Genomic DNA, 24450 nt, shown 5'->3' with positions numbered 1-24450 from the left:
CTTGAACAAATTGTGTGGACACATCTCAATAAAATAATAAAATTGAATTGATTTAAAAATTTTATTATCTATGACCGTAGTTCAATATTGCACAAACAACTTACAAGCATTTTACATCACTTTAAAAAATAGCATTGAAAATGTATTATCTTATTACAGACCAGTACATGTACTTTTAAGCACTCATTCCTGTTCAATTGTTGATTGACAGATGTTCCGTTCACTATCAATTTCAATAGTTTTTTCAAACAGTATAAACTTGAAAGACTCTGTAATGCCATGAATATCTTAAATATAAAACTTTACACATTTGTTTAGATATCATCTTAGACATTTGTTTAGATATCATCTAAGACATTTATTCAGATATCATCTTAGACAGTTGTTTAGATATTGAACGAACATGCTTGTTATTTTTGAAGTGTCTTCAACTGGATGCATTTTTGTATAAGTTATAAACTGTCTCTTGTGTCTTTGTAACTCTGCTAAAGTATAAACACGGATCATTTGTATCTACAGAAAGTTAAGGAAAATATTTAAAAAAACTACTACACACAAAAGGAGTAGGGGCAACAATAAGGCCCTTATTTGGCCCAAATATTAGTGCAAATTATAAAGTTTCCATACAAAATCTTAAATTTGTCCTAACTACCACTAAGGTACTAGGTGTTCAGAAAATAAAAATAAATTTCACATTTAACGAGTTACTATGGCAACAAAACATGACGAAACTTGTATATAATGTAAACATTTTGTAATTTCCTCGTACTTTTAAGTATATATTAGTTTGGCAAAGTATGTGTTATAATCGAGCTTCTCTTAAATATTGTTTCTCGGCTGCACACAATGTTTCTAAAAAGGAAATAACAATTGAAAACTGCATAAATTCAGCAGTTTTCTTCATTTTCATGAAAACGATGCATATTATGACGTAACTGTGACGTAATAACATAAAAAATCTTATGTAGTTCATTTGTATTTCTTGATTTTATGCATTTCCAAACATTATATGCATATTTGAAATAGCTCTCAAAAACTTTTTTTCTTTGGCCAAAACCAACCCTTAATGCCCCTACTCCTTTCTTCCTAAGTAATACTGATGTGCTTATTCCAATACGCTCCAAACTTTAAATATGTGTGTTTGTACAGATGAATTCCAGGGTATTTTTTTCAAAAACTAATACCACCCATATTCTGTCCATTTTTATTCTATTCCTACAAATGTTTTCATACAGTAGAGTGGACACACTGCAATCAGATCTTTTTATCAGTATTTTTGCAACAAGTCTGTTGAATTCTATGTAGAAAAACTAGAGGCACTAAAGGGCCTGTGTCACTCACCTAGGTCTATTAGGGCCTGAATCTAGGATTTTGGAGAGGGAGAAGTGAAATTCCATTACCATTTTGGTTGTGTAGTGTTTTCTTGCTTATTACGGAAATGGTTTTATATATGCATTAAAAAATATACTTGCAGTGTTTTTAAATGATCTGTCAATCACACAAAGAGCTAATTTTTATTATTTCTGCTATAAAAGAAATCTCTTTTATTAACGAGTTGGTACCGAATAGTACAACTGGAATAAAAATACTGAAGTGCTGAATGATTACACAACATCCTCATGACGAAAATGATAGTAAAATGATAACTCAAACAGTCACCCAGTTTCTCGTTTTAATAGTTTTCAATGTTAAATCCAAGGATGTTCAAATTCGTCGTTGTACTTAATTCATTTAATCGTCGGCAGTATTAGTCTTTGGTCGCTATGAAAATCTCGCTTTTCGTTGTCAGTCCCCATTTTTGTATACCTGTTCTACTTGTAAATCACAAGTTGTCTCCCTAATACCAATTTTGATAGCGACTTTGACTTCGCTAAGAAGTCAGTTGGCTGGCGAGTTTTAGCGATTTTCAAAATTCTTTGACAACTTTAAATGTAATTTCGCAAGCAAGATTATGGCCTGTTTATGTGCAACTTCAACAATAGACACTCTTCATTATTGTAGACTAGAATAGAATTCATGACAAATATCTAGAATTGGTGGATCCTGTCTTGCTGATAATTTTTGTTATTAAAGAGTCTATCTTTTACAGTTTTCAAGATGGTAGGCAAAAACACAAAAAAATGGAAAAAATAGTTATTAAAGAGCAAGGACTTCAATAATGAGCGACTCTCAATTTGGGCCATGTTGACTTTTTTTGTGGATCTTGTATTGCTGATCTTTTTATCTGTCGACAGTTTCTTTCTATCTTCTTTACTTTTTCCACAAAATCAGGCAAAACCATCTTCATTTAAGGACAATCACTCCTATAAAGGTCTACTAACAATTTCGGCAAAATTTAACTTTAATAGCATTTGTAGATCTTGTCTTGCTGATAATTTTTGGCTATTTAAAGTGTCTATCTATTCTGTTAATAGGCAAAAATACTAAAAATTGGTATTAATAGTCATTAAGAAGCAATAACTTGAATATGGAGTTGAATGACCATTTCTGCAATTAGACTTATTTATAGATCTTGTCTTGCTGACCATTTTTGCTTTTTAAAGTTTCTATCTATTAAAGTTTTTAAGATGTATGCAAAATACCAAAAAATTGGTAAAAGTTGTTATTAAATGTCAAGAACTCCAATAAACATTTGTCTGGCCGTTTCAGCTATATGAATTGTTTGTAGAACTTGCCTTGCTCTTCAATTTTGCTATTTAGTTTCTCTCCATCTATTATTGTTTTCAAGATAATAGACAAAAATGTAGTTTTCAGGGGAGAAGAATTTTATATTTATAAAGTTGAAGGACGACACCGCATGCCAAGTGATAAGAAAACAAAACTAAACACTACTATAACTAGTTAAAATTGATGAAGACACATATATAAATGTTAGAAAAGAAACATGCCTCATCACCTTCAGTTATTTCTGACAGAAAAGGATACTTTTTCTTGAGTTCCAGGTATTGATATCAAGTCCCCTGGTACACCTGTCTTCTGTGTTTCCATTATAACCTGTCAAAACAAACTTCAATGTTTAAAATTGTCATCATTGTTATAATTAAGGATGTTTGCTACTCTTATCTTTTTACTTTTTGTCAGGCATTCGAAATCCTCTAGTTTTATCCATGTAGTGCTGATAAAAATTTTGCCCGATAACTTTTAATATACTTTTCTTTTCTTATTACATAGTTTAAAATGCCATTTTTGAAAATCCTATAAAATTCTTGTTATTTTTGCATAGTTTTTAAAAGAAAAAAGTACCAATGTAAATGTATGAAAAATCTAGAGGGATAATAATTTCCCGCCAAATTTTCAATTGATTATTTCTCAAAATTAAGAATACAGACCACATTTTTTTCGGAATTTTAAGTTCTGTTTTTTATATACCATAAATTTATAACTGTCATTTAAAAAGTATGTTATTTTGAAACAGAGGAGCAAACATCCTTAAGTTTCTATCTGATGTATCTTTAAAGTACCATTTTACTTCTGTACTCTTTGTCAAAATATTCCATATCTGTCAAAGATATTTAAAGATAAAATATGGAAGATCCTGAATATCCTATGCTAAGATATTGTTTGTAGGGTATAGTTTCCATATATTTTAGTTTTCTATAGGCTTGTATGTAGCCACAAAAATACAATTTTCCCTCAATTTAAATAAAATGCTCCGCAGGGCACAGCTTGATACGACCGCAGAGGTCAAACCCTGAACAGTTGGGGCAAGTATGGACACAACATTCAAGCTTGATACAGCTTTGCATTTGGATTGTGATTAAATATTTGACACAGCATAGGTTTCTGACACAGAATGAATGTGGTCTAAGAACTTAAAAATTTTTAAATTGGACATTCACCTATTATGGTCCAATATCCAAAATCTAAATACATGGTTAGAATCAGCATATCAAAGAACCCCAAGAATTCAATTTTTGATGAAATCAAACAAAGTTTAATTTTGGACCCTTTCGACCTCAATGTGGACAAAGTTAATAACGGGGCCCAAAAATCAAAAATCTAAATACATGGTTAGATTCAGCATATCAAAGAACCCCATATATTCAATTTTTGATGAAATCAAACAAAGTTTAATTTTGGACCCCGATTTGGACCAACTTGAAAACTGGGCCCATAATCAAAAATCTAAATACATGTTTAAATTCAGTATATCAAAGAACCCTACGAATTCATTTTTTGTTAAAATCAAACCAAGTTTAATTTTGGACCCTTTGGACCTTAATGTAGACTTATTTGAAAACGGAACCAAAAATTAAGAATCTAAATACACGGTTAGATTCGGCATATCAAAGAACCCCAATAATTCAATTTTTGATGAAATCAAACAAAGTTTAATTTTGGACCCTTTGGACCTCAATGTGGACCAATTTAAAAACTTGGCCCAAAATCCAAAAACTAAATACACGGTTAGATTCAGCATATTAAAGAACCCCAAGAATTCAAGAATAAAACCCCATTGAAATTGGTCAATAAATAAGCAATTTATACGAAGTATCTTCATTTGCACAATACTGTGCAATTTAATATTTCTTGCTATTGCGCAATACTGTACAATTGACAATTTCTTGCTATTGCGCAATATTGTGCTATTGGATATTTCTTGCTATTGCGCAATACTGTGCAATTGAAGATTTCTTGCTATTGCGCAATACTGTGCAATTGAAGATTACTTGCTATTGTGCAATACTGTGCAATTGAAAATTTCTTGCTATTGCACAATACTTATTATATAATAATTTACACATCCTGTTTGGTGTGTATCTCCTACCATATCATTATTATTTGCTTTTAAATAAGAATTAGAAATAACCAACTTAAAATGGAAAATTTTAAAAGAAAATATAGGAAAAAAAGAAAAAAAAGGAAAAAAAAAAATCCCCCCCTCCTCAAATTTTTTGAACCCCCTTATGATTCATCACACCCAAGCTCAATCCCAGCCTTCCCTTTGTGGTATGGTACCTTGCAGTACAATTTCAGAGAGATCCATACACTTACACACAAGTTATTGTCTGGAAACTAGAAAAATGTGTTTTTTGGCCCCTTTTTGGCCCCAAATTCCTAAAATATTGAGGCAATTACCCCCATCATCAATCCCAGCTTTCCCTTTGTGGTATGGTACCTTGCAGTACAATTTCAGAGAGATCCATACACTTGAACACAAGTAATTGTCTGGAAACTAGAAAAATGCTTATTTTTGGCCCCTTTTTGGCCCCCAATTCCTAAACGTTTCAGCAATTACCCCCAAACTCAATTCCAGCTTTCCCTTTGTGATATGGAACCTTGTAGTACAATTTCAGAAAGATCCATACACTTACACACAAGTTATTGTCATGAAACTAGAAAAATGCTTGTTTTTTGCCCCTTTTTTGGCCCCTAATTCCTAAAATTTTGAGGCAATTACCCCCAAAATCAATCCCAGCATTCCTTTTGTGATATGGAACCTTGTGGTACAATGTCAGAGAGATCCATACACTAACACACAAGTTATGTCTGGAAGTTACAAAAATGCTTATTTTTGGCCCCTTTTTGGCCCCTAATTCCTTTACTGTTGGTACCATAACCCCCCAAATCAATCCCAACCTTCCTTTTGTGGTATTGAACCTTGTGGTAAAATTTCATAGAGATCCATTCACTTAAACTAAAGTTAGAGTGCGAAAACCAATGTGTCTTCGGACGACGCCGGACGACGACGACGACGACGTAGATGCCAACGCCAACGTCATACCAATATACGACCACAAAAATTTTTTTGCGGTCGTATAAAAAATTGGTACTGATGAAAATAACTGAATGCACAGTATATCAGTATAAACAAGCATTCTGAGAGTATTGCATAGCAATACATAGTCCCCTACCTGTTGAGAATTCATTGTACTGGAACAAAATGCTAACTTGATCTATAACTTGTCATGGTGTAAAATATATATCAAATTATCAAATCAATATCTTCATGCATGACGAAAAAAAGTGTGGAAAACTGATTATTTGAGTGAATTTTCTAAGTCCAAGGACCATAACTCTGCACAAAATCAAACTTGATCTGTAACTTGTCATGATAAAACTATATACAAATTATTAAATCAAAACCTTCAAGCATGACAAAAAAAAGTGGAAAACTGATTATTTGAGTGAATTTTCTAAGTCCAAGGACCATAACTCTGCACAAAATCATCAGACCGGAACAAAATTCAAACTTGATCTGTAACTTGCCATGATGAAACTATATACCACATATCAAATCAATATATATCTTCAAGCACAAAGAAAAAAAGTGTGGAAAATTGATTTGCCAGACTGACAGACAGACAGACTTCGTCGGTAGGGGACTAAAACTAGAGGCTCTCAAGAGCCTGTGTCGCTCACCTGTATTTACTGATGCTTTGGAAATCATGTAAAATAAGGTTAAAATCATAATTAATAGTATTAGATATTAGATATTATATTGATATCTAAGATAATAACAAAAACTGCAAAATTTCTGTAAAATTACTAACTCAGGGCAGCAACCCAACAACGGGTTGTCGGATTCCTCTGAAAATTTCACAGCAGATAAATCTCAATCTGATGAACATTTTTGTCACCTGTCAGATTTGCTCTAAATGCTTTAGTTTCAGAGATATAAACCAAAAACTCCATTTTACCCTTATGTTCTATTTTTAACCAAGTCGGCCATGATGGTTGGTAGGCGGGGTCATCGGACAAATTTTTTAAACTAGATACCCTAATAATGATTATGGCCACGTATGGTTAAATTTGTCTCAGTAGTTGTAGAGAAGAAGATTTTTGTAAAAGATAACAAAAATTTACGAAAAATTGTTAAAAATTGACTATAAAGGGCAATAACTCCTAAAGGGGTCGACTGACTTATTTGTAGATCTTACTTTGCTGAACATTATTGCTGTTTACACTTTATCTCTATCTATAATAATATTCAAGATAATAACCCAAAACTGCAAAATTTCCTTAAAATTACAAATTCAGGGGCAGCAACCGAACAAAAGGTTGTCAGATTTGTCTGAAAATTTCATGGCAGATAGATCTTGGCCTGATAATCAGTTTTATCCTCTGTCAGATTTACCCTAAATGCTTTGGTTTCAGAGATATAAGCCAAAATCTACATTTTACCCCTATGTTCTATTTTTAGCCATGGCGGCCATCATGGTAGGTTGGCGGGGTCATCGGACACATTTTTTAAACTAGATACCCTAATGATGATTGTGGCCAAGTTTGGTTAAATTTGGCCCAGTGGTTTCAGAGGAGAAAATTTTTGTAAATAGCTAACGACGACAACGACGACGGACGCCAGGTCTTCAGTATGTGTTTGTTTATTCCACATTGGCTAGAGGTATTGGGGAAGGTTGAGATCTCACATAACATGTTTAACCCCCTGCATTTTACACCTGTCCCAAGTCAGGAACCTCTAGCCTCTGTAAGTCTTAAGTGTTTTTTTTAACTTTGCGTCACTTGTATGTTTCAGAGTTAAGTGTGGCTTCCATTTTGCTGAATTGGTTTACATTATTGTTTATGGGCAAGCGGAAGACTGCCTCCGGGTGTGGGATTTTCTCATTGCCCTAAAGACCCATTGGTGGCCTTGGGAAGTGTTTTCTGCTCTTTGGTTGGTTGTTGGTTCTTTGACACATTCCCCATTTCCATTCTCTTTTCTATTCAGTGTTTGTTAAATAAAAATAATATATACTTACACTATTAGTTTCTTGTGTAATTCTGTCTAGCTCATAAAGAAAATTTGTTGATGACAAGGGTTGCTGAAAAACATCAATAAAAAATAGTTGAAATTCTTTGCAAACAATGTATCAGAACTGTTCTATAAAAGTTTGGTTTGTTTGTTTTGACAAGTTTGTTCAAGTTTTACTGTTAAGGGTGTTCGCCCCTCTGTTTCAAAATAACAAGCTTTTTAAAAGCAGATAAAAATGAAGGGTCCGTGTGCTTGTTTTTGAGATATAAGCCATTGAAAATTTAGCAGGAAATGATTCTCTCTAGATTTTCCATACCATTAACATTGGCACCTTTTTTCTTTCAAAAAGTATGAGAAAATAACAAGGATTTTACAAGATTTTCAAATATGGCTTTTTAAACTATATGTTATGAAATTATGAAAAGAAAAGTAGGGCTTAGTGGGCAAATTTTATAATGGCAATACATGGATAAAACCAGAGGATTCGGAATATCTGACAAAAATTCAAAAACAAGAGGAGCGAACATCCTTAAAAGTAACACTTGCAGACAGTCATGGGAATTGATTGGACATATGGTATAACCAATAATATGTCAAGTTAATATTGCAAAGCATGAGAAAACTCAAATCCAAACTTGTTGAACAGTGAGAGGGTATAAAAACAGCATATCAATATGATATAATAAAACACACTTAAGGTTACAGTAAATGGGTCACAGTCACAGATTTTGATAATATTTTGCATACAACTTTTAAAGCTCATTGAACAATAATTGAAAATTGAAAAAAATTATGCATTTAACTTAATTTTCTGAAATATAAGTGTGAATTCTTTAAAATAGGTGAACATTTGTATAGAAAGCACATAAAATCAGCAAACAAATTCTTAAATTTGTCTTCAAATAAAATAAACTGTTAACATGTAAGTTATGCAAATATTCAAGTCGATGAACCATGACTAAAGGTACAGGGCTAACAATCTCCATGGAAATAAGATGTGCCAATGCTAATACAACTGCATACCAAATATCATTGATCTACCATTGACTTACCACTAGTGGTTCCCCATAAACTGACCTAATCACAAACTAATACATGAAAACTAAGCAAAATTTTCAAAGTCTGTAAATTCAGAAATTATTGTGTGCATTTATTATTGCGATTTTGTCATTTTAGACTAAAATGCGATTTAAATTTTTGCGATATTGAGAAAAATCATGTTTAATTCATATAAAAAATTTCAAAATGCGAGTTTGAATTATTGCGATTATAACCCTGTCTCATTTTTCGCAATAATAAAAACATCGCAATAATTTCTGAATTTACAGTAACCATGACTGAAGGGGCGGGGCCAAATAATCTCCATGGTAATGAGATGTGCCAATGCTAATACAACTGCATACCAAATATCATTGATCTACCATAAACTACTGCTGATTAAATGTGAGCAGTTTAAAGAAAATTACGTGTCTCAAAGTTTTGTATATGCAAGTAAAAAAGAAAATATTATTCATCATTCGTTATGCTTAATAAGTCTACGGCATTTTCTTTTTACGATTTGTTGGCATTACTTTAGGATAATAATACATTTCGGCTACAACAGGAATACTTCCACAGCTGCATTAACTCGTCGTTGCATAATATTTATTTAGGCACAATGAATGTAAACTTGTGTGTTGTATTTTGGACAGTGATCTTAAAAGATTTTAAAAGAAATTAATTTACCGTGGGAAGACAATTCCACGATACACATCTCAGTGATCAACAGTGTGTGGTTGAACTTGAACTTGACTTCGCTCACAATATTAAATGCTAAAAATAGCTGACATCAATTTTATCCACAGCACGAGATTTTCATATGGCGGGAAATAATATCACGTATCAGTAAACTCAGGTGACCTCTCTGAACGACCGTGGGGAAATTCACTCAGGTTTTTAAAGTTGCTTTGTATTAATGATTGACATTTTTGTGCGTTAGTATTGAGGCTCTAGATGGTCCTTTAACAATTGATTAACCGGAATCTAAAATATAATCCTTTTCCGAATAAACTAACACACATCTTCTTTAAATATTTTATTTTTTATGTTTTATCAGTCAAAACAGGACGTAGACCTGAACATTAGTTATACGTCCATGGTCAACAATATAAATTTATTGTAGATGAAAACACGATCCATGTCGTTAAGTTGGGCGTTGGTAGAATTCTGTGAAAATGTGCAGATCGTTAAAATCCTGTCCACTTATTTTTTCACATATTTTTTTCTTGTAGCATCGATCTGGGTACACGATTTAATTTCATTTTAATATTTTTCGTATATATATTTGATTTTTTTCTATAGTAATTGTTGAAATAATTCATTTTTTTCATTTCGCCAAGGACTTTGAACGAGCAGCAAAATACTGATTGCGCTCATCCAATTTTATTTTAAATAATTAAAGATCAATAACAGAGATAAACGCATGATTTTTTTCCATATAATTAATTAAGTTGAGAATGTTGTGTTGTGCCTGGGCGGGGAATTTCTCTCAGTGTTTTGTTTTTATGAATAAAGGACATGCATACAAAACTTATTCCCTTTGTTCAACAGAGTTGTCACTTTACAGTTTCTTTTCGGAATTCAAATAATTGAAGTTGGTCATGTACCGAGGTAGTGAAACATAACATTTTACATTGCAAAATAAATATGCACCGGAAATTGCTTACTGAGTAAGTCATAAAAGATTCTAATTGTGGTAAAATCGTCTTTGTTGAAAGAACACAAAGTATGACCTGATCGGACTATAATAGAAAAACAAAATAAGTTTTTTCTTCGTAGTTTTATTCGTTTGTACGTTTTATTTCAAATGACAATGACACGGGGTAAAAACATATAAGAATAATTATCTTATGCTGAATGATAATGTCACATCTTTATCTGTCAAAGAAAGGAAATCATTTGTTAAAATTTTAATACCGTGTTTTTAAAGCACACAGGTGCAATCAAGATCGATTAAATGTACATAGGTAAATAATCTGGCTAATCCGATTATGTTGTCACGCTTCGTTAATTTTTAGGACATCCGATGGGCAATAAACCAATTAACAGCCACGCGGTGTTGGGAGAAAATCTTTGGAGGAAATTGGGAGTATAATTCGCGGTACTCGGTGTGACTCCGAAAAACACGGAAATCGGAAAAAAAAGATCCCGAATCGATCCGTTTAAATAGTACTGTAATTGAAATATGTAAAATTGTTGATAATTTGAGAGTTTTATATAAACTTTGTAATATTCAAATACCAGTTAGTATTAACCACCTCACTAAACAATTTAAATGATAGAGCAGTAATATGCAAAATACACATACATGTAAGTGCACATTCTTTGATGATTGAAAGGGGAAGACATGTTAACATTCCTAGAGAGGAAAGATACTGTCCCGTCTGTAAAAATGGGGAAATTTAAGATGAACAACATTTCTTATTACAATGTAATAGATTTACCCTGTGAGTGAAACCAATACATGTACAGGGAAAATTGTCACTAACTCTTTAAAAACAATATTTTGAGCTTATTCTGCTCTTTAATTTTCTTGATAGTTTTTTTTCTCAGAAACACCAATTTTGTTTTTGTTTGTTTGTTTGTTTTTTTTTAATTTAACTTTGCTTATTCATCTTTTAAATTTTCGATGTCTGTACTGCTGTAAATTATATATTGGATAAAACAATTATTTTTTAAAAGTATTACATTTTGAGTAGCCATATTCGGAGGAGGTGGTTTTCTGTTAAATAAAGCATCTTCTATCTGCTGAAATGGTAATGTATCATCAGCCTGAATTACAAATAAAGGACTATCCCATCGTTGGTTTGGATTAGGTTCCTCAAATCTCATAAATAAAGCCTCTAATCTAAAAATAGACAAATAAACAATTATTGAATTATTTATCATTTACTAGTTTCATGAATCTGAATCAAAGTAAACCTGTCATGGACTCCCAAAGGCTATGACACTGAAAAGTTAATGTCTGATGAATAAACCTGCAAATCTTAAAGAGGGAATAAGATTTGGTCATTCACCAGAAATGTGATGCAGAAAAAAAAGGAGAACAAGAAAGCAATAGATTACAACCTAAAACTCACAAACAAACAAAAAATGGAATATTCAATTCATAAACCAAGATAGGGCTTATTGATAGAAGACATACAAAAGTGGCAGTACATAACAGGAGAATATGTATTTCTAATAAAATTGAGAATGGAAATGGGGAATATGTCAGAGAGACAACAACCCGACCAAAGAGCAGAAAACAGCCCAAGGCCACCAATGGGCATGCATATTGTAATGTCCATGTTAAGGGCCAATTTAAAATGTCATCATAGCTCGTAGTAGTGTCATATTTTGTAATCATTCCCTACTTTATAACCATTGTGATGAGCAATTTTTTTTTTCATAAGGAGATTTTCATTGTTCTTCAACATATATTAAGGAATCTTACAATATTTTTGCTGATTGTTACACTTTTAGGAAAGATACCTTTTTTTTAATTTTGGGGTTGAAATTGTAACAAAAATTACTTAACTATCCTCTGCACTTTAGCCTTAAAAGCTTCCCCCACTTTTAAAAAGTTTGAATTTTTTTAAATAATTGTCACTGATAATGTAAGCAGAATATATATTTTTTTATACAACTTTATTGACTCAGTGATCATAAAAGTTTTCATAATTTCCATCTCATTTTGTCAAGAGTTCTCTCCCATTGATTAATGGTCAACTTCATGAATACAAAGTTGAAACTACTATTTGTAAAGTACCAGAGCAACTTATCTTTTGTCATAATTGTAAAATATTGTCCATGCATACATTTATCATACTTTGATATACAATGATATATGTAAGAATTAAAGGTATATTTTGCTTCGTGTTTTTTTCTCTATCTTACAGACAACATCATCTTGCTTATTTAGCATTGCTTTTGAAAATTTAGTAATGGAATCAAAATGCCTTCAACCTTGATAGAGAATTACAAATATTCACTTTTTATTGGTCTTATCTGAAGAAACAGTTGAGTAATCTATTAAAATACTGTAATGGATTTAAAAGATTAATTGATTGATGGTTTTGTAATGCCAGCTTAGCATGCCAATGATATGGCTATACAGTCAAACAGTCAAACAGACATAAATTACACAACATAATGTTTAAAAGTAGTTCCAAGAAAATGCAAAATGAATTGGGTAACCAGAAATTTTTTTTTTTTTGGCCCAACATCTTAATTTGTATTTTCTTTCCTATAAAAAGCAAGTTCAGCAAAAAATTATTGAGGTTCATGCCGAAATTGATAGTACAGTACACGAAAGAGATAAAAACCATTAAAGGTATGAACACAGCTGCCTTACATTTCATCCTTAGTAATCACTAAAATACCTGAACACTGCCTTACATTTCACCCTTAGTAATCACTAGAATACCTGAACACTGCCTTACATTTCATCCTTAGTAATCACTAAAATACCTGAACACTGCCTTACATTTCATCCTTAGTAATCACTGAAATACCTGAACACTGCCTTACATTTCATCCTTAGTAATCACTGAAATACCTGAACACTGCCTTACATTTCATCCTTAATCACTAAAATACCTGAACACTGCCTTACATTTCACCCTTAGTAATCATTAAAATACCTGAACACTGCCTTACATTTCATCCTTAGTAATCACTGAAATACCTGAACACTGCCTTACATTTCATCCTTAGTAATCACTGAAATACCTGAACACTGCCTTACATTTCATCCTTAATCACTGAAATACCTGAACACTGCCTTACATTTCACCCTTAGTAATCACTGAAATACCTGAACACTGCCTTACATTTCATCCTTAGTAATCACTGAAATACCTGAACACTGCCTTACATTTCACCCTTAGTAATCACTGAAATACCTGAACACTGCCTTACATTTCATCCTTAGTAATCACTGAAATACCTGAACACTGCCTTACATTTCATCCTTAGTAATCACTGAAATACCTGAACACTGCCTTACATTTCATCCTTAGTAATCACTGAAATACCTGAACACTGCCTTACATTTCACCCTTAGTAATCACTGAAATACCTGAACACTGCCTTACATTTCATCCTTAATCACTGAAATACCTGAACACTGCCTTACATTTCATCCTTAGTAATCACTGAAATACCTGAACACTGCCTTACATTTCATCCTTAGTAATCACTGAAATACCTGAACACTGCCTTACATTTCATCCTTAATCACTGAAATACCTGAACACTGCCTTACATTTCACCCTTAATCACTGAAATACCTGAACACTGCCTTACATTTCATCCTTAGTAATCACTGAAATACCTGAACACTGCCTTACATTTCATCCTTAGTAATCACTGAAATACCTGAACACTGCCTTACATTTCATCCTTAGTAATCACTGAAATACCTGAACACTGCCTTACATTTCACCCTTAGTAATCACTGAAATACCTGAACACTGCCTTACATTTCATCCTTAATCACTGAAATACCTGAACACTGCCTTACATTTCATCCTTAGTAATCACTGAAATACCTGAACACTGCCTTACATTTCATCCTTAGTAATCACTGAAATACCTGAACACTGCCTTACATTTCATCCTTAATCACTGAAATACCTGAACACTGCCTTACATTTCATCCTTAGTAATCACTGAAATATCTGAACACTGCCTTACATTTCACCCTTAGTAATCACTGAAATACCTGAACACTGCCTTACATTTCATCCTTAGTAATCACTAAAATACCTGAACACTGCCTTACATTTCATCCTTAGTAATCACTGAAATACCTGAACACTGCCTTACATTTCATCCTTAATCACTAAAATACCTGAACACTGCCTTACATTTCACCCTTAGTAATCATTAAAATACCTGAACACTGCCTTACATTTCATCCTTAGTAATCACTGAAATACCTGAACACTGCCTTACATTTCATCCTTAGTAATCACTGAAATACCTGAACACTGCCTTACATTTCATCCTTAATCACTGAAATACCTGAACACTGCCTTACATTTCACCCTTAGTAATCACTGAAATACCTAAACACTGCCTTACATTTCATCCTTAGTAATCACTGAAATACCTGAACACTGCCTTACATTTCATCCTTAGTAATCACTAAAATACCTGAACACTGCCTTACATTTCACCCTTAGTAATCACTGAAATACCTGAACACTGCCTTACATTTCATCCTTAGTAATCACTGAAATACCTGAACACTGCCTTACATTTCATCCTTAGTAATCACTGAAATACCTGAACACTGCCTTACATTTCATCCTTAGTAATCACTGAAATACCTGAACACTGCCTTACATTTCATCCTTAATCACTGAAATACCTGAACACTGCCTTACATTTCACCCTTAGTAATCACTGAAATACCTGAACACTGCCTTACATTTCATCCTTAGTAATCACTGAAATACCTGAACACTGCCTTACATTTCATCCTTAGTAATCACTGAAATACCTGAACACTGCCTTACATTTCATCCTTAGTAATCACTGAAATACCTGAACACTGCCTTACATTTCATCCTTAATCACTGAAATACCTGAACACTGCCTTACATTTCATCCTTAGTAATCACTGAAATACCTGAACACTGCCTTACATTTCATCCTTAATCACTGAAATACCTGAACACTGCCTTACATTTCACCCTTAATCACTGAAATACCTGAACACTGCCTTACATTTCATCCTTAGTAATCACTGAAATAACTGAACACTGCCTTACATTTCATCCTTAATCACTGAAATACCTGAACACTGCCTTACATTTCATCCTTAGTAATCACTGAAATACCTGAACACTGCCTTACATTTCATCCTTAATCACTGAAATACCTGAACACTGCCTTACATTTCATCCTTAGTAATCACTGAAATACCTGAACACTGCCTTACATTTCATCCTTAGTAATCACTGAAATACCTGAACACTGCCTTACATTTCATCCTTAGTAATCACTGAAATAACTGAACACTGCCTTACATTTCATCCTTAATCACTGAAATACCTGAACACTGCCTTACATTTCATCCTTAGTAATCACTGAAATACCTGAACACTGCCTTACATTTCACCCTTAGTAATCACTGAAATACCTGAACACTGCCTTACATTTCATCCTTAGTAATCACTGAAATACCTGAACACTGCCTTACATTTCATCCTTAGTAATCACTGAAATACCTGAACACTGCCTTACATTTCATCCTTAGTAATCACTGAAATACCTGAACACTGCCTTACATTTCATCCTTAGTAATCACTGAAATAACTGAACACTGCCTTACATTTCATCCTTAATCACTGAAATACCTGAACACTGCCTTACATTTCATCAGAGTATTTGTCCTCCTCTGGTCTTATACTGTTCCATTCTTTAGCCTTGTCTTTACTTATATCACTAAACAACTAAAAATCAAGGAATATGACATTTTAATGGATGTGGACACACAAAAATGACTTATCTCAAATCACCAAAAAAAAATAGAAATAAAAGAATATCACATTTTTGTGTAGAGACACAAAAAAATGGCTTATCTCAAATCAACTGAAAATAAGAAATAAGACAGTTTCATAAGTATTTCTCGTTTCTCGTTCTTTATATAGATTAGACCGTTGGTTTTCCTGTTTGAATTGCTTTACACTAGTAATTTTGGGGCCCTTAACTTATAGATTGCTGTTCGGTGTGAGCCAAGGCTCTGTGTTGAAGGCAGTACTTTGACCTATAATTGTTAACTTTTTTTACATTGTGACTTGGATGGAGAGTTGTCTCATTGGCACTCATACCACATCTTCTTATTTATATTATAGAAGTGCTTGTGAGCTTTGAAAAGTAAAGATTGCTTCCATTTATGCAACATGACTTTAAACTAAGCAATGGATTGCAAAGGATTACATTTATGTCTACAAGGGCCTTGGTGGCCAAGTTGTCTAAGTAGTTAACTTAATTTTTTTTAATAACAGAGCAATATTTTGATCTTTTGACAAATAAATTGGTGTACAACTTAATTCTTAATAATATAAAAATCAATTTTATACAATAGTTGTTTCTTTCTTAAATATTCATAACAAAATACACCTTCTGAATATTTAGTTTTGTGTACTGTAACAGCACACTGACTACACTCCATATCGACTGTATGTAAATAAAATAATTTCAAATACATGTAAACATTGGAGGGTTGAGATCTCATAAACATGTTTAACCCCGCCGCATTTTTGCGCCTGTCCCAAGTCAGGAGCCTCTAGCCTTTGTCAGTCTTGTATTATTTTTAATTTTAGTTTCTTGTGTACAATTTGGAGTTTAGTATGGCGTTCATTATCACTGAACTAGTATATATATTTGTTTAGGGGCCAGCTGAAGGACGCCTCCGGGTGCGGGAATTTCTCGCTGCATTGAAGACCTGTTGGTGACCTTCTGCTGTTGTCTGTTCTATGGTCGGGTTGTTGTCTCTTTGACACATTCCCCATTTCCATTCTCAATTTTATTGTTTTTTATCAATGGGAACGCAGAAGAGTTAAGTTTACATGCTGAGGACACCAGCTCAACGCTCAGTTTAGCTCAATGAGATCACAGCCTAAGACTACAGATGACATTTGATGACAATGTTTCAATACACTTTTTGTCCGCCATTACTGACCATCACAGAGGTTCAGGTAACATTTTGATGTCATAAGAGAAAATGTCTGACGCAAAAATACAAAAGTGGTTGTTGTATGACGTCTATAGTTCAAGTGTCATAAAATCTAGGGTCAAGTGTCACAGAATGAAATGATCTATCTACATCCACTTTATTTTAACTTTGGTGGAAAGTTGTCTCATTGGCAATCATACCACATCTCCTTATTTTTATATAGTATACTTATATTTTATTCCTGACTCACTCTTTATGTGTCTGTCCTAAGTCAGGAGCCTGTAGTTCAGTGGTTGTCATTGGTTCATGTCTGTCATGTTTGTGTTTCGTAAATTGTTTTGTTATTAATTAGGCTGTTAGTTTTCTCCATTGAATTTTTTCTGTCTGAGCTTTTATAGCAGACTATACGGTATGGGTTTTTCTCATTGTTGAAGACTGTACAATTGTCTATAATTGCTTACATCCACTTCAATTGAACTCATGGTGGATATTTGTCTCATTGGCAATAATACCACATCTCCTTACTTTTATAGTATACTGTTTGTACTTACAACACAATGTGGAGTTTTACATGACTTTGTTATACAGTATAATTCATATCGGTATCCTAAAAATAAAATAAAATGCTTGTATATATCAATGAGACAGTATCTTATAAACAAATTAAAGCCAGCAAAGCAGATTTTCTTAAGTTTCTAATTCTTATTTTTTACATTTCCAATTTCTCATTCTCATAAGGCCAAAAAAAATATATGTCTGTTTAAGGTTACATACTTTAAAAAAAATAGGGTAGGTAGGTCGGTATTACCATTTTTTTAAATTTTTTGTGACATGATTTTGAGTCACGCCGTTTCGTCTTGTCGTGGTCCGAGTTAATCATGGGCCAAGTTTACCCGTATTTTTTATGATTGGATTATTTCCCTTGGTAATTGGTTGGAAAAAAATGGCGGCAAATTGTTTATTTCATCACATGAGTTGCGAATTTCCTTAAGACAGCTGTCATATTCACGATTGTGAACATTGGGATGTATCAGGCAATTGATTTATATTATTTGCAACACTAACTTCGCTTTTGACACGAGTTCAGTGCATTTTTCACTTTAAGACGGAAATAAAATGACTTAGGGTCGGCGCTCAAAAGGTGGGTCGGTCATGTCGGTCAGGTAACCGTAAACAGACATATTTTTTTTGGCCTAAAAAAAAAATTGAATTTAAAAGAAATTAACATCTATTTATAGTTATCAAACATTAAAATTTAAAAGTTGAATTCTTTAAGGCAACAATATTAACACTACTTACCTTTAATATAATTCAGAGAATCCAAGATAATAATGTCATCTGTATTAAGTAACCTGATCAAAAAGAAAAAAGTCAAAATTTAGTTATTAAGATGAAATGCATCAAACCTACATGTATGTAATATGTGTTTGAATGCTATTGTTAAGGAATACCATTACTTATTCGAATGCAATTCCATCTCAGTAAAAAATATCAGACATCAACACATTCCTCAGTATTATGTTAAATATCCCAGCGCAGCAAAAATGAAAGGATTACTATCGTTGGGTAATATAAAGGTACTGAAAAATGTATCTTTATTTGTTTCAAATTTAATTAAAGTATTATAAAGTATAGTAATTATTAATATATTCCATTTTAGAGTTTTATTTCTTTTCATGATTGTATGTGATTGTATTTTGTATATGTTTACCTTTTGTTTCACATGTGAATGCGACATGTTTACCTCTTGTTTCACACGTGAATGTGACATGTTTACCTCTTGTTTCACATGTGAATGTGACATGTTTACCTCTTGTTTCACACGTGAATGTGACATGTTTACCTCTTGTTTCACACGCGAATGTGACATGTTTACCTCTTGTTTCACACGTGAATGTGACATGTTTACCTCTTGTTTCACATGTGAATGTGACGTTTACCTCTTGTTTCACACGTGAATGTGACATGTTTACCTCTTGTTTCACATGTGAATGTGACGTGTTTACCTCTTGTTTCACACGTGAATGTGACATGTTTACCTCTTGTTTCACACGTGAATGTGACATGTTTACCTCTTGTTTCACATGTGAATGTGACAGTGTTTTTAAATAAAGCATATTGTATATTGTATTATAACAGTGATTTTTTCATCAAACTTCATAATAAAAAGTCAACATACAATTTTAGCCTTATTATAACATCAAAAATTTGTAAGGGGTTCTGAAGAGCTCAGTGTCTCGCCTGAAATTACTGCTGTAAAAGTGTAATGTTGACTGAAACATTGAGTCCATTTATAAGTAAAGTACACAATTTAAAAAAAATATCCGAACATTTTCTTTAGATGCTATTTCATGGTCTTGAAAATTAGCTTTTGTCCAAGTTTCATAACAATCCATGAGGGTTTACAAATTTATCATGTCAAAAAAATTTAATCCCATACTGTCTGTAAATGTTAACTGTAAAAAACTAAGTCCATCTATCAGAAGAATACTGAAAATGAAAAAAAAATATTTCAAAAGTTTGCTCTCAGACATAATCTCTTAATCATAAAAGGCTTCTGCCAAACTTTCATAAAATTCTATGAAGTTTGACAAAGTAATTGATGTGTAACAAACTTTAACCCAAGACTGTATCTACTTGTTAAATGTAAAAAAACTAAGTCCATTTATCAGTTAAATACCATGAATACGGATAAAATAAAAATAGATATTTTCAAAATTTTGTTCTGGATATTGTATTTTGGTCATAAACAAGCTTCTGTCCAATTTTTCTAAAATAGTTGATAATACTAGTGTATAATAAATTGACTGACAAAAGATCACACATCATACAATGGAACTTTACTCATTAACAAAAGACAAGTGACACCTCCATTAATTCTTTAAAGTTAAAATTTCTATTGCATACAACGCTTCTGAAGTTACCAAATTCTGGAAATATGAAAAAAAAATCTAATTGAATAAAGCACGTTTTGAACATAAAAAATGAATGTTGCCAAATTTGTAAAAACAAAAGTCGTGTGAATCTGTTCACCTGAAAACAACGAAAATTAATAATTAGATTTTCTATTTCTTTATCAAACTCATGTTTAATGACCAATTTGAAATTGACATATCACTAACTTTTGAAACTTTTATATATGGTGAGATGTGGTGCACTAGTTGTGTTGTTAAGTATATATACTGGTACATAATTTGTTACGTATTTGAAAAAATTCGTAAGGGTTCCGCGGAACCCAGTGTCTCGCCTACTTTTGCTGTTAATCGCAGGCTCAACAAAAATGAGGAAAAAAATAAATAAAAATATTCCTCTCTATACTATCTTTTGATTGTAAGTAGCTTCCGTCCAAGTTTGGTAAAAATCCAGGATAGTTTATGAATCTAATAAATGTTTTAAAAACTTAAACTGCAGACTGTATGTAATGTAAACTGGAAGAAAAACTAAAATTTACTTCTAGATACTAGCTTTTAATCATAAACAAGCTTCTGTCCAACTTTGGTACAAATCCAGGATAGTTTAAGAAAGTTGTTAAAATTTTTAAAACTTTAACCACCGAGTGAATGTAATGTTAACTGGCAGAAAAACTAAGTCCATTTATAAGTAAAATAAGGAAAAAATGGATTTTTTTTTTTACAAAATTTACTTCTGGATACTATCTTATGATCATAAACAAGCTTCTTCCCAAGTTTGGTAGAAATCCAGGATAGTTTAAGAAAGATATTAAAATTTCAAAAACTTTAACCACAGAGTGAATGTAATGCTTCTTGGCAGAAAAACTAAGTCCATTTATAAGTAAAATACGGAAAAAATGGAATTTTTTTATTGCAAAATTTACTTTTGAATATTATCTTATGATCATAAACAAGCTTCTGTCCAAGTTTGGTAGAAATCCAGGATAGTTTAAGAAAGTATTTTAATTTTATTTTAAGAAAGTTATTAAAATTTCAAAAACTTTAACCACAGAGTGAATATTTGTGGACACCGCCGACGACGGCGCCGACGGAATATAGGATCGCTATGTCTCGCTTTTTCGACAAAAGTCAAAGGCTCAAAAAAAATGATCATTCATGCACCATCTTCTTTCTTGATCCCTTCCCAAGGTTTAATACCTAATAAATTTTTTACTCTGATCCTATCTAAAATGAATTTCTCAGGGTAATTATAGCAGTATTTGGTTTACACCCACCCTGACATGCCTGAGGCTTTAAATTTCAGAACAAGATACTATTTGAAAATTTCTTCTGCTAGGATGGCGTGATGATGCTACATGTCTTTAAAATATCTAAAAGTGATAGTTGAATGACGTTAATAGGTCAAGTGTCATAGAATCCAGAATAAGTAATAAGGTATATAAAAGTTTACCTTTGTACAGATGATTTTAAAGTTCCTCTTATTTCCTTCTCCTTTTTAGAGTCTGAAACATAATAAAATGTATTGTAAACTAGAATTATCAGTGGACTAATACCTGTACATGAATTTTAATTGTTGCTGTGAAATTCAGTTTTGAGACAATTATATTTCAAGATTTTTTGCTGTCAGCCATTCATTTTATCATCATGAATCATTAGCCTAAACAGTTTTGTACAATTATGAGCCATGGTTCTAGTAGCTTTGCTTGGTATAAATTAACATGTCAGATCGTAAAGATATTTCACACTAATGCTTTTGTTCAGCTAGAAAGCCATGCATATAATTTTGGTCATGCAAGTCTTGACAATTTCACAACACATACATGTACTTAAGTTAAAGAATCAGGGATACAGTATGAAAGTTTATAACTGTAGTTCTTATTACAAAAAGAATATCAACTAGTAACCTAAATTACATATCTTTATTTCTTAATCATGCATATCTTTTAAAAGCACAGAGATATTGTATATACAAATATATTTGTGCCAACAGACATTAAGATTATTATAGTTGTGGCTATATCTTGTTGTTGGCATCTGATAAGAAGGTTCTCGTTTGAAATTATTTGTGGCCAAAAGATTCGCAGAATCCTTCTGAGACTTTTGGTATGGAATACAGACAGCTTGTTTTGGCCGTGGTCTGTCATCCTCCAACATTCTGAACCATACAAAAGTACAGGCAAGACACAGCTGCTGTAAAGTTTGAGTTTGGTCCGGATGGTATATATATTGACCAGATCTCCATACAGCCTGCAGGTTGTTAAGAGCTGACCTTGCCTTTGATAGTCATCTATAATGAGAAGATGCTGGAGGTGGATTGGACATGTCCTTCGGAAAGACCAGGAGGATATCACAAAGACAGCACTCCTCTGGACCCCAGAAGGTAAAAGTAAGAGAGGAAGACCCAAAATGAAATGGAGGAGAACTGTAGAGGCAGAGGCTAGTAAACATCAACAGACATGGGGCACACTACAGAAAACTACCAAAGACCGACAAAAGTGGAAAATCTTCGTTACTGCCCTTCACGCCAATGGCGTACAAGGGCAGTAAGTAAGTAAGTAAGACATTAAGATTGAGGATTAGCAGTAAATATGAAACAATACTGACACATTCTAGAGTATCAGTTCCAATATGAAACATGTCAGTCATTGGCCTTCCAGTTTTGTTAAAAATGATAACCTTTGTCTTTTTTACATTAACTTCTATACACTATTCAGTACAATAGTTATAAATTCAGTACGTTGATCAGTTGATGTTTTTTTGTAACTGAAGCACAGGCACTTGTTTCTATCCATGGGAATTCCGAAGGTCAACTATCCATATGTAATAGATTACATATGGATAGCGCTTGACCTTCCCATGGATAGAAACAAGTGCCTATTAAAATAAGGTTCATGTGGACCCTTTGGCTAAAATGGCTGTGTTTTCACCTCAAAATTTACTCAGTACAGAAAAACCTGTGCATCTGAAAAAATAAATAAAAATCAAATGCATTTTATGTTTTAGAAAATTTAAAACTTAACTGGATTTTGCAGTGCACTTTTTTTCGTCCCTGCAGAAGGTGATAAAATTAATAAACAGTTGTGTTTCACTTGATATGGTCCACTCAGGTACACAGTTTAAATCACCAATTATTGTCAGGTATCATTTGTCCTTCTATTGTCCATGACAATCAATACAGTTCACTTCAATCATTACCTGTGGGGAGGTTCTCAAACCTCTTTAACAACTTAGTTTATTTTGGCATCTTCTGGAGGAATGAAAAAAAGTGCAGATCTCCTGTAGTTGGTGATCGCAATACTGGTATACCAGTATTGTGCACAATACTGGTAGAAAAATTTTGTACCAGTATTGTATTCCAGTATTGTGCTTTTTTTAAATAAACAATACATATAGGTAATTAATCTTTAAATTTATTAAAGGTGTCACATATATATGCATATTGAAATTTTATAAGGAATGATTGGACATATAGATTGTATGTTTAAATGATGGTACACTTAGTGACTTTTTCATGAGTCATGAACCTTAACTGAAGTGAAGAAGAAATTGGAGACGAGTAAATGTAAAATAGGCTTTTTTAACCTGCATAGACTGAATTTCTGTCAACACCAATATCATGGTCACTTATAACATGAACAGTTTTGTCTTTATAATGTTTCTTGAGTTGCTCTGCTCGGGTAGATTTACCACTCGAAGGAAAGCCACAAATCAAAACAAACGGCATGTTGTTACCGGAAGCGTATATAAACTGAAACCTAGACCGGACCCGACTTCAGGACCCGGACTTAATATGAAAATATTGGTAGAACCGTCTCAGAGAAGAAGGAATAAATTTAATCTATGTAAAACCTTTTCCGTCATTTATGAGGCACACAAAAACTAAACGTTATGTTTGTTCTAAAAGAAATGAGTAAAACGAAATAAGGAATAGTGAATAATTGGATGCAAAAGAATCAAGATTAGAATAACTGTGAAAAAATAAAGAATTAGGTAATCATGGTAATATAAAATACTGACTACAGAATAAAGAAATCATGTAAAAACAAATAAATCTAATAGTAAAATTATTTTCATTGGAATTTTACAGAATAAGCGTTATTTTTAAAGATAAAGAAAAATATCCCCAAAAATGAAGG

General features: G+C 32.6%; 1 protein-coding gene across 1 annotated transcript; it reads right to left on the bottom strand.

The window, feature by feature from the left end:
- Positions 1-47: 47 nt before the first annotated feature.
- On the bottom strand, positions 48-24046 carry LOC127732544 (protein KTI12 homolog). The gene is made up of 9 exons (XM_052241596.1): positions 23897-24046; positions 21765-21816; positions 18702-18754; positions 17954-18009; positions 16097-16176; positions 11420-11579; positions 7701-7763; positions 2926-2994; positions 48-513 (listed from the first exon to the last, which is right to left on the bottom strand). The coding sequence occupies exons 1-9, from the start codon at positions 24036-24038 to the stop codon at positions 370-372; spliced, it is 819 nt and encodes a 272-aa protein (XP_052097556.1). The 5' UTR covers positions 24039-24046; the 3' UTR covers positions 48-369.
- Positions 24047-24450: the final 404 nt, after the last annotated feature.

The sequence above is a fragment of the Mytilus californianus genome, unplaced genomic scaffold (genome assembly GCF_021869535.1).
Source record: "Mytilus californianus isolate M0D057914Y unplaced genomic scaffold, xbMytCali1.0.p SCAF_25, whole genome shotgun sequence".
NCBI lineage: Eukaryota > Metazoa > Mollusca > Bivalvia > Mytilida > Mytilidae > Mytilus > Mytilus californianus.
This window is presented reverse-complemented; position numbering and strand designations above follow the sequence as displayed.

Bases quoted from the DNA above. Each gene is read 5' to 3' on its own strand.
- LOC127732544 (XM_052241596.1), bottom strand. From the start codon at position 24,038: ATGCCGTTTGTTTTGATTTGTGGCTTTCCTTCGAGTGGTAAATCTACC. The intron at 11,580-16,096 runs GTAAGGCAGTGT...GTCTATTTTTAG, and splicing joins GACAAATACTCTGATGAAAT to ATTAGAGGCTTTATTTATGA. The intron at 514-2,925 runs GTATCCTTTTCT...AACTTTCTGTAG, and splicing joins TACCTGGAACTCAAGAAAAA to ATACAAATGATCCGTGTTTA.